The sequence below is a fragment of the Leiobunum rupestre genome, chromosome 7 (genome assembly GCF_980474605.1).
Source record: "Leiobunum rupestre chromosome 7, qqLeiRupe1.1.hap1, whole genome shotgun sequence".
In the NCBI taxonomy this organism is placed as follows: domain Eukaryota; kingdom Metazoa; phylum Arthropoda; class Arachnida; order Opiliones; family Sclerosomatidae; genus Leiobunum; species Leiobunum rupestre.
This window is the reverse complement of record NC_143390.1, coordinates 41,492,927-41,508,682: the sequence shown is the minus strand read 5'-3', so window position 1 is coordinate 41,508,682 and position 15,756 is coordinate 41,492,927. Positions and strand designations below refer to the sequence as shown.

Here is a 15,756-nt window from a genome sequence, read left to right as displayed (position 1 = left end):
CTTAATCCCAAGTCATCTAGCGACTTTTAATGCCTTAAACAGGTGGACGGGTTACAATGCGTAGGAAGGTGGTGGCAAGCCCTACACGCCACGTGAGCCAACAGCTCCCTACACTAACTATTGCCGTTAACCTCTACAAGTTTTTGTGTAATACCCTTAATTGGCACCACTTTAGGCTCCAAGTCATCGAATTACTTTTAAATTCTTTAAATAGGTGGCCGCGGGTTACAATAAATACATCCTTGACCCCAGTGCCGGATTTAAACTATACTGGAGGCCCTGTGCTTAAAATACTTATGGAGACCCCCCCCCCTAAAAGGGTACAAGTTATAGATCATCAACGGCGTTAAAGCAAGTCGCACCCATTATTTAAATTATAATTATTTGTTGGAATGAATATAGACTTTATAGCTTTGATATCAAATAAACAGTTTCAGGGAATCAGACTAAACCGGGAGCCGCCGGGAATAAGCCGATAACTAACACAATATCATATACAGTGTGTTTCAAAATGGTTATGCCAAAATTTTAAGGAGTTGTAGTTGAATTGAGAAGCATGCCTGTTTTTCCCCCATTTACCTACGATGAGTGAAAAGAGCGCCAGAGAGCTTCAAAGTGTGGCCTACTAACCCCTGGAAGTAGGCTGCAACAAGCGCAAAACCAAGCAGCAGGGACTTTAAATACTGTGTAAGTTTACTATTTTACGCTGGTTACCTCGATGTGTTTACAAAGTTATTTTTTACCTATCACACGAACTCAAACCTTAATGTTCGCATTTCCCTGCTGCTCGGTTTTGCGCTTGCTGCAGCCTACTTCTCAACTCACCCCCTTCAACTCCTTAAATTTTTTGCATAACTTTCTGAAACACCCTGTATGTTAAAAACATTTATTAAAATTATTATTTTATCATTTTTATATATTTTTTAAATTGTGCGGTGTGCATAGTTTTGAACAGCACCGTCACCAGCCCCTTAAATTGTAGGTGAGGTCAAGGCACTTTTTGATTAACATATTTTTCAAGGTCAAACAATATTACTACTATTATAATTACTAGAAACATTTTGTAGGCGGCAAGGCTTCCTTATTTAATGTAAAACCTTTGGGAGGAGAGTGGAAACCTAGCCCCGACGAGACCCGGTGCCGCGGCACACTTAGCACATTCGTAAATCCGGCACCGCTTGACCCCGTAAAACGTGTAGTCGAGACAGGTATCGTGGTGCGACCGGAGCCCGCGACAATCCATGTCTGGTATGCGTGTATATTAAAAACGATAAGTGTGGCCGGCGATGTCGTATCATTGTCTTTGGATGGCCATTCACGACTTTCTTTGTAACGCAAACTCGGTGTACATAGTAAAGAAAGAGAATAAACGAGGCCTTCTCCCAACGCGTATCCTGTTATCAACGAAAGACTTCGTTTTGAGAGATGCGCCGCTTAATTCGATCCAGAAGCCGCGCACGCGAGCCTCCCTTTCTAATTAAATTTGTCCTCGAGCCATGGAAACGATGGGCGCACGCGTCTTCGTGTAAGATCGCTTTCTATTCCGTTCTCAGATACCCGCGTCGAAGGTCACTCCTTTTCGCGTCTTCGTTCTCCGCATTCTGGCAATCATTAACGCGACGACCTATTATCAAAGAAGGCGAAACCCGTCCATTACAAAAAGGGGGACGCTTCTGTTCCGGAAATCATCAAGGCCTACTTTTGACATTAATCGCGCGGATTTCGAGTTACATTTTCAGCGCTCATGATATACGTGTCGCGATTGTTTCACTCTCCCAAAACGCACCTGTTAGCGACGACTGAACCGCTAACCTTGAGGGGATATCGTTTGAAATTCCAGAGATGTTGCTCATTAAGTTTCGCTTTTTTTGCAAGGTGTCGAACACTGTCAATGGTTACCATGGGAGAGTACCTCAGACTTCGGTTACATCATGGGTTATTTAATTAGTGTAAGAATTACCCTTATAAATATATTATCAAGGACTTAGTTTGGTTACTGAGCTGGTAAGAATCTACCTTCCAGACTAGCTATTACCATCTACTACCTAAGCTTTTCTCTCAAGCCGAAACCAGGGTTAATCAATTTTAGTGGGTTCTATTACGGAATCTTTAAGTCAGACTTGCTTTCCCAAAATCCCTCCTCTTTATTTTCATTGTACGGGATCTAGAGCCATCTAGTTAAGCTATTTATTAAGTTTGATAGTTACAATAATTACATAATTTTAAATTAATATTTAGTGAAAATATTTATTTATGTTTTAAGTTATAAAGGTAAATCATTATCCAAATTAATCAACCTCACAATTATTTTCTTATTTTTGTCAAGCTTCTATTTATTTGCAATAGAGGGTGCTGTTGACAAATCAACATAAATTTTCCCTCTTTCACCCGTAGATGTATAAAATATTATAGATATAGGGACTGATAGGGAAGCGACAACTAGCAGAAGCATAATATGTGTATTTTTTGTATAAGCTACGTTATAGTGCCATTTTTTCATCAAAAGCAAAAAAATAACACGTGACTTCAACTCCAAGTTACTCTTTAGGGCTATCAACATTATAAGGCCGTGTTCTTCTTTCCAAATACTAATTTTTGTCACAGATAGATGGCACTATTACGTATCAAATCCAGAAAATATGGGTCTTCTTCTAGCTGTCTTTTCTGTATTTTTGCCACGGGCCCGTGTCCAGCGTAAGGTATCTATGCTATTTCATATATCTATGCTTTCACCCAGGTGGGGGAACAGGTAGCTCGAGTTATTGTGGAACACGCGTTTTATATTACTGATATAACATTGTAATTCAATATCCTAAAAGTAGAATAACCATGCCTTTTAACAAAAGCTCCATTTAACGATTTATTTAATCAATCACAATTAGGCAAATAGTTGGTAGATTCTTAATAATTGTCAAATATAAATAGTTTAAAAAGTCCCGGACAGATGGCGTTATGGTTCAATTTGAAATTGGTTTTTAGTCTTGTTTAGGTAGTTGTACTTCTTGCTTCTGTCGCTAGAGCGCTAGAGCCACCTAAATTATTTCTAAAGCACCTCCTAAATTTTCCAAGCCCCTACTGAAGTAGAGGTTACTTTAAAGAATGTTTAAAGGGGAACGGTTAAGCTTTAACCAGTTAGATAGCCCTATAGCCCATTAAAAACTAAAATTGATGGCGAAAACTGCATAAAAAAATATTGAGTGGTTAATTTTTAATAAAATAAAGAAATTTCGGGAAATCGAAAAGCGCGCGTCCGCCGCGTCACCTGGTGAGAAGTCGCTGAGACAGAAAAACAACGTAAAAGCGTGCTAAAGACGCAAAAAATTTGTTTCTCACGCGCGGCGCGTTCCAGTTATAAGAGACTTAAGCCTAAATTGCGCGATTTTAAAAGTTAGGATAGTTCGAAAATCACTCATACGGGGTTAGGGGCGCTGGCGAAAGCCCCTAAGATGGCGGCGAAAATTAAAACCCAAACACCTGGCGTTATTTTTCGTTTCAACTTTTTGGGCCAAAAGCTATTTTTTCAAGACGTGTAAGTATATTGAACGTCTTGTTAATCTTTTGATACGGAAATAAGGCCATATTTGGAAAAGCTTGGCCGTTCCCCTTTAATTATCGCTTGCCTAGAAACTGTAAAGATGATTACACTTTTTGGATAGAATGGATTCCCTTATGACAGGGCTTATGGCTTAAGCCCCACCAACTTGAAACCCGGGCGATGCTGGCACTGGTAACCTAATTATTATTACTAATCCACAGTAACATACAACTATGAAAAATTACCTAAGTTGTAAAAACTGCTCCATTTCGTGGTTCAAAGCTGTTTCTAAGTGATGAGTTGGAATATACAAAGATATTAAAAGATTTATAATTTCGATTGAAATACTGGCCGTTGAAAATGATAATTTTGAAAAACGTATTTAATTTCCAAGTTCGCGAGACTGTTACAAAAGCAAAATTCAAAATTTAAGACCGAGATTCCAACAGTTGACTTTTCCGTTTTGGTGCTCACCAGTACATGTAAGTTGGAAAGTTAGTTTATTATTCGTAAAAGTACTTGGTCATGAAGTTCATAAGAGTGTTTTAATCCCAGTTGTTCCTATTCAAGATTTTTATCCCCATGTTCATCCGTTTTATTGACAACATCAAAACTGTCGTTGCCGTAAATAAACTTTGCCTTTATACATATCACTTCTTTGGACATATTAGTTTTTCCTCTCAAAACTTCGAGTTCTGGAGGCGTGCTTGGGCGACTATAGGACGCCTTGTTGGTAATTCAATATTTATTCTCTTCGAAAGAGTTTGGGGCAAGATGTCCGATGAGAGGGCGAGAAGAACCCAACCGTATTGTTTTCTCCGAGGAGACTTTAATATTCGGATTAGTGGACTTACACGCTGCCAACCCCGCTTTTTCCCAACACGGTTCTTGCCTAGATAATGACAAATCCCCCGGATGACCCCCGTCGTTGGTCTCCGAACCAAGTCGCCACTCCTCAACGGCGATTTGCCGTCCTTCGTAAGGGTTCGGAGCCGTATGAGGAAAAAGCATCGTCGATGGCTCCGTTGAAGAAGTTGGAGAGTTTCGCTGAGCGACTGTAGCCGAAGTTGTTTGTTGAGGCAACGCGGCTCACGATGGCCGTCGACAAGAGCTCCGTGAAAAGACCCTGTTTGTTTATCTTGGATGGTAAGAAGACTCTCCTTGTTCCGAGGAAAAATCGAGCAGTTTTCGCGAAAGTTAATACTCAGTGGGAAAAATAATTTGAGCCCGCCTGTCTAATGACAGCGAAGCTTTATTTTTCCATCGCGAATGCGTTCTCCTCCGCCGTTGTCCATCAACTAATGTTTTCTTGCCCGTTTTCGAAAAGTTTTCCGCGAATTTTCTTTGGCGCTTTTCCACCACTTCTCGAAACAGACACGCGAAACTTGGAATCGGGTCTTCTCACTAGCAGACAGCTTTGGTGGCTGCTTACATTCAACAACAACGACCGAGGCACTCTTCCAAAACTTGCCGGGTTATTTCAGACTTCATTTGACCCTCTTTTCTTCTAAAACATTATTGATGTTCAAATTGTTTTTTTACAAAGCTCTTACGTCTAAATTACTCACTACAAGTTTGTTTTCATTATTGCCTTCACATTTTTAGAGTTTTTTTTAAAAACCTGTTTTTGGGAATTAAATTTAACGTGCAATTTAATTAATTTAAGTAATTTTGTAAAAATAAAAGTCAATGTACAACAATTAGAAACTGAAGGCGAACAGTGAACACGGGTGTGCAGCTTTTGGGGCCGATTAGAGCCGAGTGAAGCTTCGACCATCCGTGAAATTGAGCCTGTAGGTGACAACTTGTCAGTGACATCCGAGATTGCTCGTGTCACGAAATCTGTTCAACCCTTTTTCAGTTTATCGCTTGGACTCAACGGTAGACGGAAGTCTCGAGTACATTCGGGTACTTCCGTTCCTTCCTCCGCATTGATTTGCTCCTCGAAGCGCGTCGAGGACTCTTTTCTGTCGCCCGCCATCGACTTCTGTCTCCTCCAATCGACGATTTTCCGCTCCGACAATTTCTAGCAATTCCACTCGCTCCTAGATCTATCCGTTACGGAGTGGCTCAAAACGCGGGATGGCGACCATCTTAATACAAAAGCAACGCTGCCATCGATTGAGCGAGAGCCTAATCGAACCGGTCACCAACTACAAAAGGGCGATGAAGCGAAGAATTATTATTCTAATACGAATTAGGTGATTACAGACCATAGTTATTGTTGTTGTTGTTGCCTTGATTGTTTATGCTTCAAAGGTTCCCTGTTTATTTGCGTACATTTGAATAATCACTTCCCTATATTTATTATAAAATTCAATTGGTAAGTTTTCCAATAAATCTGGTATTTTAATATTTCATATTGAGTTGTCTAGCTTATTCCATTCAAAATTCCCTCGTGTGGAAATATTGGCGAGCGTAGTGACATCTGTCGACTATATGTCGAAACTCTGCTTACTTCAACATCCTACTCTGGTAACGTTTGGTCACCTATCGCCATCTACCGCGATAAAGGAGAACTAACGCTCTCCGCGATAATTTATTTACAATTTCGGTTTAAAATTGAATTTTAATTTTTTCAAGCAATGATAAGATAAAGGCTAATATGAGACAACCAAATAAGAAAAGAGTAATTCCCATGAATGATTTGAGTTTTAAAATATTTTCTCCTGATTCGGCTAATTCTTCTTTTAAACAAGAGAGGGCGCTTTGGGAAGCCCGCTCGATCGATTTGGCCACTGTGTTAGCCTCCACCAGTCGAATTATTCTGGGAAATAAAAATAATACAAAATAAATGTTTTTTTTTCCAAATAATAATAGGAGTTTATTGTACACGAATTAAAAATGGATACATTTAATTGACCCTATATGCAATAAAATAAAAGAACACCCCTTAAATATTAAGAGAAATAATTAAATTTAAAATAACTGCATTTAAATTTTAGATAAACAATTAAATTTAAAGAAAGACGTCTAAATTTCCAAATGTGAGACACCTAGATCAATTTAATCTGACAAGGTTCACCAGTTATATTTGTTATCAGAAGTAAATGAACCAAAGTTACGGCTATGATCGATTATGGTGGCCGTTAAACTCAGGTTTCTTCAGTATAAGCATAAGTAACTTATATTAATTAGGAAACATTATCGGACGGATTTTTAAAGCTATCGCGCAATCATTTTTAAGTTATCCACAGAGAGCCCCCTATTGCCAAATTATGGCGAAATACACTATTACCAATATTGAGTTGGGAATATTAATCCAGAGATACAATCAAATCTGCTCCCCGAAACAAGTCTCCTCTAATGTGACGAGAGAATGTTATCATATGACCCATGGCGCCATCCATTATTTTAGAAAAAAAAAATATTTTTGCCGGAAAACGCGTCTTATTTGAACGAACCATTGAGAGATAGACGGCGCCACGGGTAGAATGATAAAGCTTGCTCGTCATTTGGGAGCAGACGGCAGTATTCCAATTTTTTAAAAACTTGTTTCGCGAAATACTGAAATCCGACGTTTTGATTGGACCTCTAGATTAATATTCCCAACTCAATGATTACCAAGGACGAGAATGTCAGTGTCGAAAAAGGTTTTTCAGTCGGAAAATTAGCATTGAAACAATAGAAAGTGTCATTCTTACTTATAGTGTAATCAGAAGTTAATAATATTATTCAAAACTTAAGCAAGCATACGCTACTCATATGGTGAACAAATTTAATAGCAAACAATTAAGATTTATTTGGGCCGCTATAGAGACTTGGCACTCCGTAGCTTTGGCCATGGCCGCCATTGTGGTCATATTTTTCTCCCCACGATAAAAACTATTGAAAAAAAAAACTGTGATGCAGCACTGCCAAGTCCCTATTACATTTAAAAATCAAAATTTCGCGCGATTAGTACGAGACCGAAGAAGACAATGCTTCAGTATAGCCATCTACCGGCTTTTGAGGGAAACAGTATAGCGGTACCAATTTCAGATTAAATCGGTTTTTGGCCGTACTTTTTCTAACTATCAACACCTTATTAAAATTTCGATTTCACCAAAACTCGAAAATTTTGGGGAATGTAACCCTGGGTTTTAATACAAAACCAATATCTTCTTTAAAAATAAAATGCCCGCCATATTGGATTAAGATGGCGGATATGTGGAATGGTTGAGTTATAAGAGTTTGATCTCGTTGTTTACGAAAGCATCTTACAATTAAACCTCTATGAGATAACTTTACGGGGATTTTCATTAGCGGGTTAGATTCAACATGCCGAACTTGAGCCAAATAAACCGCGTTTATTTAGTTCTCGGGCCAGAAAAGAAATTAAAATTTGTGACCTACCTGTAGTTGATATTTTCTTTTAAATGGGGACTTAACTCGTTTCTCCAAGCCATGGCCAAAGTAGTTGGATTCGTATTTTCTTTGACTGTGTAGAAACGGCAAAATCCGTGATCCTCGTGTTGCCATTTTAAAATATCCAAAACGGAGAAATAGTCAGTTAGAACCACGGCTTGCTTCTCGACAATTCTTCGAATTAATTCGTCAGAATTGAAGCCATCCACCGGTAAGAAACTGTCTCCTCTTTCGCACATATCCGCGTATATTTGTTTTACGTACGAATTTTCGTTTTCCTAATTATAATTGAACATTATTAAGATCGTGCAATTAGCACCGTTCGTCATGTCGTCCAAGACTTTACGGTTCCCCACATTCGTAAAATTCAAAATGCTGTACTAAAATTTGAAAATGTTGGACCCTTTGGTTAAATAACGGCGTCATAACGCAAAGAAAGCACGTAAGCTCATTCTCCTAAATGGGGTGGCGGAGTGGTTAGCACTTTCACCTCGCATCAAGAGGAGCCGGATTCGATCCCAGCTTGTGGCACTGGGTGAAAACTCGGAACAACTCCTTCCGCGTTGAGTTTGCAAGTTCTCTCCCCACTGGTTTAAGCGGTTTCCCCTTTCATAAAAACTTGTGGAAGTTAACTTCAATAGTTAGTGTTAGTTAGCTCGCGTGGGGTGAAGGGCTTGCCACCACCCTCCTACGCATTGTAACCCGGCCACCAGAATTAATGGCTCTAAAAGTTCCTTGATGACTTAGGCCTTGGGTATTAGCCAAGCTGATTATTACTAAATCAAATCAGCCCCATATCCCATTGGTTCCTTGAAGCGCACGTCAGTGACGTTTTTCCTCCTCCCCCCTGGTGAAAATTCTTCCATAATCTTTTCAACATAATCGTTATCCCTAAATATAAATAAATGCATTCCTTGTAACATTTAAAGGACTTACTTTGAGCCATTGTTCGTATTGGGATCCTTGGGACGAAACCAGCCGCGCTGAGGGATAGTCCAAAATGTCTTTTAGCCTTTGAATGGGATGGGGACCTCCTTGTTTCAAGAGGAAACTGATCAGCACTCCCGCGAAGGCGTTCGTCATGATAATGGTCAAGAATAACCAACAGAACCACAAGACACTATTATGGTTTTTCAGTTTAGAGCCATCCGGTCTAGCTGCGGTGTTGGAAAATCACGAGTACATTCGAGGTCACTTGATTCGACTCCATAAAATTTACCTTGTTTCAATTGAATCGCGAAATAATCCCAAAAGCTGTCCCACAAATTCCATGACGTATTTGTGACCCTGCTAATGGCATCCGTTAGACTGAACACGAATAGAGACGTGCTAAATAACAACCACACCTAATGACGTGGAATTACGGATTAAATCGTTGATTGATACCTGACCAAGGGGCCGGTACCCAAATTTCCAAGTTACAAAAATGGAAAATTTGTAAAGTCAAGATTGTCCATTTGGGCACCCATTCCACAATCGTAAGTATGAATTTCGTACCCAACCATCGAATGGTTTTAAGTAGGCCCATTTGAGTAGGTGAGAGGTGTCTTCTTGCCATAGCAATAAGTTATCGAAATCGGCTTCGACGAATTGGCTGAATCCTACCACTTGAGAACGAGGATAGGTTAAGGTCAAAGGTCCCGCCGCTAAATCCGATTCCTACTTAAAGTGCCTTAATGAGAGATATTATCAGAGGGATTTACCGTGATTTAGTCTTACGTTTCTTTGTAGCTTCCCAACCATTCCAGTCCAACTACCGCCATTGATCAGCTTTCCGAATTCGTGACCCTCTGGTCGCTCAAGCGAGTAGCTGTCAAAAACATTTTCTTCAGGTTTTGTTCTGATGTTCGATCAACATATTTCAAGCTTTCTTTGAATATTTCTTACAACTAATTTAGTGGAATTTACAATTTTCGAAATTATATTAATTAATTAATTATAATTAGTTAACTGTTAAACAATTCGAATTAATTACTGATAATTTATTTGGAATTAATTAATGGTCATTATTTGGAAGTAATTATTATTTTTAATTTGGAAGTTTATTTATAGAGCTAATTATGTTCATTTATTGGAATTAATTGCTGACCATTTATTGAAATCAATTGCTGGTCATTTATTGATATTAATTAATGGTTATTATTTAAATTAATTACTAAAAATTTATTGAAATTAATTTATGGTTATTTTTTAAATTAATTACTAAAACATTTATTGAAATTAATTTATGGTTATTTTATAAATTAATTACTAAACATTTATTGAAATTAATTTATGGTTATTTTTTAAATTAATTACTAAATTTTTATGGAAATTAATTGATTGTAGTTTATTGGATTACATTATTCGTAGTTTATTTTCATTAATTAATGGTAATTTATTGGAAATAATTATTTGACATTTTTAAATTATTATTTGTCATTTACTGGAATTAATTAATCGTCATTTTAAATTTATTACTTATCATTAATAGGAATTAATTAATAGTCCTTTATAGGAATTAATCAATAGCCCTTTATTGGAATTAATCAATGGTCATTTATTGGACCTAATTAGTGGCAACTTTTTGAAATTAATTACCTTAGATTGAGTGATGAAGTGACGGCATTTATTAAATCCGCCATTGGTCCTTCAAGGGAAAGTGATTTATCCTGTCACATTATCAAATGAACGAATGGACTCCACTTAAAACGAAAATGGAAATTAAAACAAATCTTACACAATCCGTTGATACTTTTATTTGGGTACCCACTTTTTCAAACGTTATTCGAATATGTCCATTCTCCATTTTGAAATTCGTCTACGGATTATCAAACATTTCGCACCTGCGTGCAAAAACAATCCGCATTTTACACTCTCACTTTGAATAATAATTCCAATATATAGTGCAACTTTATTCGTGATTATATCTTTATTTGCAATGGCACTTAAAAGTTGCAATGGCACGGAAAAGCTACATTTTCCTTAACAACGACTACATTTATGTTCATGACGCGACGAAGGTTTATTTTCGAGTATATCGATTTCGGAATTGAATTCACCCGAGGTTTCAACGATTTCAATTCAAAATTAAAAAAAGTTTGATTTTTTTTCATTAAAACTTTTAACTTCCTCTTCACTATGTCATAAAACATTTACACCAATGCAGTGTAATGCTAATACTATAAAGTTCCTGCTGACGTTTTCCGAAGCGATTGAAGCACGCGACACGAGAAAGAAAGACCATGGTGACAACGGATCGTTTCAACATAGTAATTCTCTCTATGAATAAATAAGTACGTTAAACAAATTTGAAAACCAAAATAGTACCTCTCCTCGTTCGAAATGTGAATTCATCGCACGTTGCCTATCCCCATCTTACCAATCGAACGGGTAATTAATATGGGCTAACAAACCTAACGTCAAAAATTCCATCGCGATAAAGAAAAAAGTTTTACATAAGTAAAATGTAATGTATAGTTTTTTTTTTTTTATTCAAGGAAGAAAGGGCTGAGGTTGAGTCTGAGAAGACCGCGAGCCCGGCGAAACATCATCTGATTAATCAGGGCGAGATATGTGTAACGGCCACGCCAACGGGGGGATACGTGGGGACAGGGGTGGGGACACCCGTGGCGGAATTGGTAGTCGTCCTCACACGACCATCCACAAACTCTGCCTCCCGGACGCCTGGGATTACAGGAGTGAGCCACTACTCCCGGCGTAATGTATAGTTGTTAATTTTCCGGAAAAATAAAATGCGGAAACATAAAAAATTTAAACAAATTTATTTTTAAGGGTTTTTAATGTTTTTAACTTTTTATCGATATAAAATGTCTAATAACCGTAAAAATACTTCAAAACATTAATATAGTGTTACATTGTTAATCAGTTTAAACTAATCTAGAGGTTTAGTTTTACTTTTAGTTTCGAAAATATAAGGTGAAATCGCCACTTTATTTAAATTTGAAAACAATATTAGACTAATCATGGAATTAAAACTTTTTTATTTATTTTCGGAAAAATACGGAAAATTTTCCGGAAAAAGGCCTCGGTCATTTTCCGACTTCATCGTTAATTAATAAAAAGAGAGTCAAATTCGAAATGAAAATTTAAAATAATATTTGGCGTTTTATTGCTGGGGATTATAAATTAGAGACGCCACTTATAAACAAAAAATATGTACAACAAAAGGCCTAGTTTTTAATAAATTTGCATACAAACAGGTTTTTTTTCATAAATTATTAAAAACCATACTTACAAAACATATTTTACAAACACACGGATTGACCATTATTAATATAATTAAATTAATATCCATTACTATTATTTAAAGTCAAGATGAGAGAGTATATGCAATACGAGCAGCGAGTTGGTGTCTCGGTCTACAAGCAGGTGCCTACCATGCAATGGAACCGGGTTCGATTCCCGTCCGGCACAAATTAAGTTTATTTTTCGCTTATATTAAATTCGTTCTAATGCCTATAATATTCTTGATATGAATCAACATACGGTTGTGGAGACAGCTAGAAACAGTTTCGTTCTCATGCCTATAAGAACCGGGATCAATTCCCGTCCGTCACGAATATTTCTACGTTTTTCACAAATTCCCTTTATAATGTCAAAACAGTGACTATCAACAGCACAACGCAAACGCACACCGATACAAAAACTATCAACATAACACACGAATACGCACTAGGAAACTACGAGCACTATGAGAACACAATCCCGTGACGTCAACTGCGAAAACCGTGACACACACGGAGAAGGCAATAGCTCTCCTTCAACAAGTTAACTCAGAGAGGTAAAAAGGTTTGGGCTGTCGGGGAGAAAATATAAATGGTTATGTAAAAAAAAATTATTATACATACAAACTTTATGTTTTTAATGTTGAGGGTTTTTTTTTTTAAATACGTTATGTTTCAAGGTCTCGCAAGACCAGTTTACATTTGAATTTATACTCAATTTCTTGTAATTTATTAATTCTTTTCGCTCTCAGAATATGCAAATAAACAATGAGTAAATGAATAATAATTAATAAAATTGGTTAATATTTATAATGACATTACGTAATGTATTACGTAATTAATAACGCTAATTAGGCAGTTCCTGGTAGAGGTCGGCGTTTGGATAAGAAATAATCACTATATATTTTTATCCACAAACGAATAAAATGTCCCGGACGATAGAAGTGTCAATCTAAGTATCCTGCTATTGGACCGTCGCAGGATCAAGCTTTAGAAATTTTACATTTAAATTAATAAATGTGGACTTTTAATGACTTTAATTTAGGGAGCCACGTTAATTTGCGCAAGATGCTGGTGGTAAGCCCTTCATACCATGAGAGCCAACAGCGCACTACCTCTTACCTCCTTACGTTAATCTCATAGTAATAAAAATAGTCTTGTTAATTTAACGGAAAATTTTCCGCAAATCGGAAAAATAAAATATTGAAACATAAATTTATTTTTAAGGGTTTTTAATGTTTTAAATTTTATCGATATAAAATGTCTAATAACCGCAAACATACTACAAAACATTAATAGTGTTACATTGTTAATCAGTTTAAACTACTCTAGAGGTTTAGTTTTACTTTTAGATTCGAAAAAATGAGGTGAAAATGCCGCTTTATTTAAATTTGCAAACAATATTTTTATTTTTTTATTTTTTTCCGAAAAATACGGAAACGTTTTCGGATAAAAGGCCTCGGTCATTTTCCGCGAAGAATTTTCCGAACTACAGCACTAAACAAAAATTAGAAAAACATTAAAAACTATTTTTAATTCGAGAAACAATGCTAAAGGAATCTAAACTTTTTTCGGTATAATAATGCCAGAGGCTATACAACATAAAAACGCTACATTAACCTAAAAAATACATATTGAAATATTGTATTTATATGACTCTGGAAAAAACTCTATTATGGAAACTCTCTATATAACTCGCGTATAGCAGTGGCGTTGTAACGGTGGTACAGGGGGGGGGGGGGGGCAATGTTCTTTTCCCGAATATTATTTAATATAATTAATTAATACTATTTAGTTCGAAGGGCGCTAAATTGATATTTTGGAAAATGGGAAAGTGATATTTTTAAAAGTAATTAATGGCATTATTTTCAAAAACCCAAAATTATTAGTAGGCTGCTTTGCAACGAGTGTTTTGATAAATTTTTATAATAAATTGTTTTGGTGTCTTTAAAGTGAAATCATTGAAAGTTTCGCAGCTTTGTATTGCTTTCGTAGCATTGTGCTAAGACATCATTTTCTATATTAAAGGAATATTAAAGAGTATTAGATGAGTTAAAACGTTAATGATCTAGTGTATAAGATTTATTTTATTCAAGCTTAACTAAATGAAAAGAGACTTAAAACCGTTTTAAGTCTCTTTTCATTTAGTTTTTCACAATGTGCTTCTCTTCACTTCTATTCAAGCTTAACTAGATAATAATATTTGTAATAAAATACCATAGAAAAATAGTATTCTCAAAATAACAATCTCAATCCTTCAATACAGCTCAAAGTTTGGTATCAGTTGGTAAATGTTTAATGTCCTGATTCGTAAAATACGTCCTTGTCTCCAGATATATTTTGTATTTTAGAACGTAAAACAATACAGAGGAATTTTCGTAACTATGGTTATACGCTCTTTCGTAATGTGGTGGCTTTATCACTTATTTAGTTTTAGTCTACTCACAAAAGTATTTGTTTACCGTGTCAATAAATAAACTTAAAGAGTAAGTTGCAAATTATTCGTTACCGACTTCATTTTGTTATTAAACGAAGCGCGTACGTTTAAAATACCCAAATAGAAAGTTTCGATGCTTTCCGTTTCGTAGAAATAATTTGTAGAATTCCAAAACAGTTTGAATTTTAACGTGGTGATTCATGTCATTGCTAACACGTGTTTTCTCGATCATTGGCCGCTATCCCCAACATAGAGTTTAGGCTTGGATACCAAATGCAGATGCTACTGATTCCGTGATTGAATCCAAAAAATCTCCTATAGAACCATGAAATTTTATATACTACTGAATTTTGTACGCGAGTGCTTACATGGTTATTCCTTAGACCAAGAAACACAGGGACGTCTCTCTCATAGCATACGAACGCCTCTCTCATAGCATACGAACGCTTTATTTTTTGGCGAGGCTTTTTCTTGCGGCTGCGGTAGGGAGAGGGGGTTAGGTGATACAGATAGTCAATAGGCGCCATCCATGAGAGATAAAGATAACGTTTTTTAAAGAACTTGAAAAAAATAATTAGCTAAGAGTTACATATTTTTAAATTATTTTATATTTTGTTAATATTTTAGGGACACAAATATTAAAAAAACATACCCGAAATTTCGTTTTGTGGAGCCACGCTGTTGCAGGCCATGTGCTGACAGATTGTAGGGCTGTGCACGTGACTCAAATAGCCAATACAAATTGACTCACCTTCGCTACTAGCGACACAGTGCGAGATAAATAGGAAATAGGCAGCTGCAACGAAGCTTCGGGTGCGAAATATGTACCCTATGTTTCTTGGTCTAAGGTTATTCTTTAGATATACCAAGGATTTTACAAGAATGATCTTCGTAGTAAAGTGAGAACTACGTAATCTACCAGATGCAGTGGGAATTAAAAAAAATTAGTCAATGACATACCAAACTAAGTGAGGTAAAATTATCGTTCAAAATAAAAGACGCAGCGGGACACTACACGTAAATTTTATTACGGGTATTAAACTAATATTAAATAAACTTAACGACGGTATTTCATCAAGTGAGTAACATTTTCGAAAAGCTCATGATAAAATGAACAAGAAAAATATAAAGTAGTTATGTTTCTATTCCGAAAATCTATATGCAACTTACTCTTTAAATGCCTGTGAAAAATATTGTTTGATTGAGGTTAT

The 15,756-nt window shown here is 36.4% G+C and overlaps 1 protein-coding gene across 1 annotated transcript; it reads right to left on the bottom strand.

The window, feature by feature from the left end:
- Positions 1-6,091: 6,091 nt before the first annotated feature.
- On the bottom strand, positions 6,092-10,706 carry LOC149936335 (putative glutamate receptor). Its single transcript, XM_090153664.1, has 8 exons — positions 10,635-10,706; positions 10,463-10,566; positions 9,602-9,692; positions 9,380-9,541; positions 9,102-9,228; positions 8,819-9,039; positions 7,871-8,160; positions 6,092-6,302 (listed from the first exon to the last, which is right to left on the bottom strand). The coding sequence occupies exons 2-8, from the start codon at positions 10,504-10,506 to the stop codon at positions 6,092-6,094; spliced, it is 1,146 nt and encodes a 381-aa protein (XP_090009790.1). The 5' UTR covers positions 10,507-10,566; positions 10,635-10,706.
- Between the last annotated feature and the right edge of the window lie 5,050 nt (positions 10,707-15,756).

Bases quoted from the DNA above. Each gene is read 5' to 3' on its own strand.
- LOC149936335 (XM_090153664.1), bottom strand. From the start codon at position 10,506: ATGGCGGATTTAATAAATGCCGTCACTTCATCACTCAATCTAAG. The intron at 9,693-10,462 runs GTAATTAATTTC...TGTTTTTGACAG, and splicing joins ACTTCATCACTCAATCTAAG to CTACTCGCTTGAGCGACCAG. The intron at 8,161-8,818 runs GTAAGTCCTTTA...AATTATAATTAG, and splicing joins AATACGAACAATGGCTCAAA to GAAAACGAAAATTCGTACGT.